Source organism: Nothoprocta perdicaria, unplaced genomic scaffold (genome assembly GCF_003342845.1).
Source record: "Nothoprocta perdicaria isolate Ctin4 unplaced genomic scaffold, notPer1 scaffold_96, whole genome shotgun sequence".
NCBI lineage: Eukaryota > Metazoa > Chordata > Aves > Tinamiformes > Tinamidae > Nothoprocta > Nothoprocta perdicaria.
The window spans coordinates 514,873-519,109 of NW_020456265.1; the positions used below are offsets into that span (position 1 = coordinate 514,873).

The following is a 4,237-nucleotide window of genomic DNA, read 5'->3' on the forward strand; positions in this document are numbered from 1 at the left end:
ACTACTATTATTTTTGGACGGGCAAGGATTGAAGAGAAGAACCCCCTGTGCGAAGGGCAGCCCGTGATTTGCTCCCTGTCGAGGAGAAGATCCGATTCCAGCTGCGGCCCGGGGCTCCCGTAGCTCTTTCAGTGTCGGTCTAGACATTGCAGGGGCAGAGCAGAGCTGCCTTCTCTCGAGGAGCCTGTCGTGCCTCTGAGATCGCCTTCCCCTTCCTCGCACCGTTGCACCATTTCTGCTGGCGCTGGGTTTTTGTGGGGGTGCTTTTCGAGCGTATTTTTCTTTTCTTTTCCTTTTTTTTTTTTCTCTATTTTATTTTTATTTTTGATTATTTGATCCTGGCTGAACTCCCTCCCTCCCCTCCTCGAGCGAAAACACTGACTCCGAAGGCGAAGCCCATGCCCGGCGCCGCTCGGAAGCCCCGGGTCTAATATGCCAGTGTCATCTTCGCCTTGCAGCAGTCGCGATGAAGGAGAAATCCAAGAACGCGGCAAAGACGAGGCGGGAAAAGGAAAATGGAGAGTTCTACGAACTGGCCAAGCTGCTGCCGCTGCCCTCGGCCATCACCTCGCAGCTGGACAAGGCATCCATAATCAGACTCACCACCAGCTACCTCAAAATGCGAGCCGTCTTCCCCGAAGGTAACGGCGGGGCTCGCACGGGGGCAGCGGACGGGACGGGACGGGGTGGGGTGGGGTGGGGGGACCCCAAATCCACCCCGTCGCCCCCTCGTGTCCCGGGTGCGGGGGTGGGGTGGGCGGCGGGGCCCAGAGCCCAGAAGGGCCTGCAAAGAGGAGGAGCCCCCCCTGCTCTGGGGCTGGGGGGCAGCGAGGAGAGGGCAGAGCCGCCGGGCTGTGTCCCGGCCCCCTCGGTTCTTGCCGGGGCCCTGGGGCTCGGGCCGCGGGCGCCCAGGCCCGGCCGCCCGCGGGGGTTAATCCGGGGTGTGTGGGGGGAGCTGGGGGTCGTGGTTATTTCGAGTGGTCCCTATGGGGGTTGTGGGGGGCGTTGGAGCGGCCTGGGAAGGAGCCGCGTCTCGCGGCGAGGCCCCCGCCGCCCTCCCGGGCCGGGCCTGGTGCCGAGCGGGGCCGGGACGGGCCTGGGGGGCTGCTGCCCGGCGCGGAGAGGGGCCCGAAACCGCCTTCCCTGGGGGGCTGCGGAGAAACACCCCCCATCTGCCCCCTCCCCAGGGGGTTGGGGGGCTGCTCGGGCGGAGGGAGGCGGCGGCCCCGGGCGGGGGTCCCGGTGACCCCCGGCCGCTCTGAGCCCCACGGGGGCCGGCTCGGGGCCGCGGGGGTTTCACGCGGCCGCGTGGCGCTTTGCGCGGGACCCCCCCGGGCGCGGCCCCGGGGAGGGAATTAACGGATCCCGAGTGGGAGATCCGGGCCCCGCCGCGGTTCCTGAAGAGTTTTGTTAAACGGCTGTAGATTAAAATAATAATATATATATTAAAAAGAAAAAAAAAAAAAAAGGAGGGAAAGTAAAAAAAAATAAATGAAATAACGCCCCCTCCCCTCCGAGGAAGGTTCCCTGCCGATGGTGTCCCCGCTTTGTCGAGGATCCATCCGGCGCCGAGAGCGGGTTTTTACCCGGCCCGGGTGGGTTTATAGGCGCCGGTGCTTCCCTGAGCCGGGARCCACCTTTAACAGCAGGTGGGGCGGCTTCCTGGGGGCTGCAGCCAGTGGGATCGGCAGCGGTGCCGTCTGGAAAAGCGGCTCCTTAAAGACAGARAGGGGGCTGCGCTTTCAGACACCCCGCTGGATGCCCCCGCTTCCCTTCCTATCCGTGGAAAAGGCTTCACGCGACCCCTGCTCCCTCCCGGTCAGGGTTGTCCCAAAGGCTTCTTTTTTTTCCCCAGGGTTTTTCCCATTTTGGATAGAGCTCCCGGACCGCCCCCCGCAGAGGCGCCCGGGCACCTCAGGGAAGTGAGGGCGAAAGGAAGGGCGGTTTATATCGCCGCTCCTTATTTTTTATTTTATATATGTATATTTTTGCCCCGAGCTGCCCTGAAAGGCGCTATTTCGTGCTTCAGTATCACACGTTTTGCAATACGCTTTTTGTTGTTGTTGTTGTTTGTTTGGGTTTTTTTTGTTTTGTTTTGGCTCTGACCTTCAGATTCATGAATTAAGAGTTCAGGACACAACCGCTTAGAGCCCCCCCGCCCTCTCGCCGTCTCCCCCAGACCGTCTCTGTTGTGTTTCGATTTTCCGCCAASCATTTATTGCTGTAGAACAAAAATACACCGCGGGACGTTTTCTTCTTTCTTGGCTGCCTTATTTATTTATTTATTTATATATTTATTTATCTAAAAATAAACTAACGAAAGAAAGAGGCGAAAGAATAAATCACGTTTAGGAAAGACCAAGCCCCCTCGTCTTTATTTTATTATTATTTTTTTCCCACTAAGGTCGTGGCAATCTGGTTAAACGGTGAACCTGTCCCCTATCCACCGCACTTCCCCAAACCGACTTCAACCTTGCGCGTTTAGAGATGGTTAACCATGCGGGAACGCGCGCATTAATGCATGAGCCAAAAGGCGATGTTGGCTTCAGAAAGTAGCGGGAATAAACTGCTTCCTTAGTAGCTCCCATACCCGCTCCTTATTCTAAGAGGCGGGCGACGGTGACAGTGAGAAGTGCGGCGCTTTCCAGCGCCATTAGAGAGCAGTACAGAAAATGTAAGGAAAATCCAAGCAAATTGCAGCTATTTCGTCCAGTTCTCTGATGTACTGAGAAGAGATTTATTAATGAGCTTGAGAAAAAAGCAAATAAACAAAAGGGAAAGAATAGTAATAGTAATAGTAATAGTAATAGTAATAGTAATAGTAATAGTAGTAATAGCGATGTTAGAGGTTGTGCTGAAGCCAGGCGGAGCAGAGGCTGCCGTGCGGCCGCTCCCGGTCCTGGTCCCGGTSCYGRTCCCGGTGCCGATCCCGGTGCCAGGGAGGCAGCCGCGTCTCGTGCCGGGAGCGCCGCTCCGGGGCAGCTCGCGTTTTCCAGCCTCTGCGCTCCGGTGTTTCTGGCCTTTTCCTACGGGATTGGCATCCGCCGGGATGCTGTACCGGCCGCGGAGGCGGTGCTGTTGGGTTTCCTTTTCRGGCCACGCTGCTTTCGGGGGGATTTGTCCCTTTTTTGTATCAGGTGCTGGTCGCGCACGGCCCCGCTCCCCAGCCCCCGGTCACCTCTCAGCAGGTCCCCAAAAGAGGGGAAAAAAAAGGGGGAGAGGGGGAAAATGGAAAAATAGCTACTGGAGTTTCCAAAGCGTTTATGGACGAATTTATGCATTTGAGAGCAAAGTGGGAATTGCTCCCAAATATTCTCAGGCCGTATTACGGTTTAACTCCCCCCCGTCCCTGGGAACTGGTGCAAAGTCAATGCCAAGGACTCGAAAAGGCGGCGGCCAAAGGCGTCAGGAAGGACATCGCGCCCGAGATGCTCGCGGGAAGAGCGGCGCCTTGTATGGGGATATATAGGGGATCCGAGGAGCCCCACGGCTTTCCGCGGCAAAATACATAAATACGTGAACAACAATCAAAAAAAAAGGGGGGGAGACTCGTCTTTGAGGATTTCCCTGCAAAGTCCCTCTCCCTGTCCCTAACCTGCTCCCTTTGAGCCACCTTCCAGGCTGCAGCCGACCCAGCGAGCCCCGCGTTTAAACCCGTTTGCAAAACGCCAGAACGCTGGCTTTATACGCTCATCCTTTTCTATGACTATTATTTATTTATTTTCCATTGGCCTTGCTCCAGGACGGCGGGTGAAAACGGGCGTTTTTTGCCGTTTCCTGCCGCCCGGGCGGGAGTTTCTCCTCGCGGCGCCCGCGGAGCAACCCGGGGGYGACTTTAACGAGCGGCCGCCCTTGCCCCGAACTGCGGCGTCCTGCTCGTTCCCTCCCCACCTTTAACCGTGATCTGCCGCCGGATTAAACGAGAAAATCGCCGGCTTTAAAATAAGCTTAGGCGAGTGTCAACCTGATCCGCCCGACGCGTTTGCGTCTGARAGGAGTTTGTTGTTGCAAACCCGATTTTAAATTTCGATTGGAAAAAAAAAGGGGGGGGGAAAGAATAAAGGAAAGAAAAAGAAAGAAGAGAAGCCGCGGAAGAGACTCTTTTAGTCYCTTTAAGTGCTGGTTTCCTCGTCCGGGCTAGACGGGAGCCTTGGAAAAGTCAGACGAGGCTGGGGAGCCCGGGTGAGGGGCTTAAGGAACGAACCTGCCGTGACCCTCGGGAAAGGGGAATTCGTTT

General features: G+C 56.9%; 1 protein-coding gene across 1 annotated transcript in view; it reads left to right on the forward strand.

Moving 5' to 3' along the window:
- Window positions 1-466: 466 nt before the first annotated feature.
- SIM2 (SIM bHLH transcription factor 2) overlaps window positions 467-4,237 on the forward strand; it is a 48,179-nt gene continuing 44,408 nt past the window's right edge. The window contains exon 1 of the mRNA XM_026053040.1: window positions 467-641. Within this exon, the coding sequence (XP_025908825.1) occupies window positions 467-641 (175 nt within the window). The remainder of the gene's footprint in view (window positions 642-4,237) is intronic.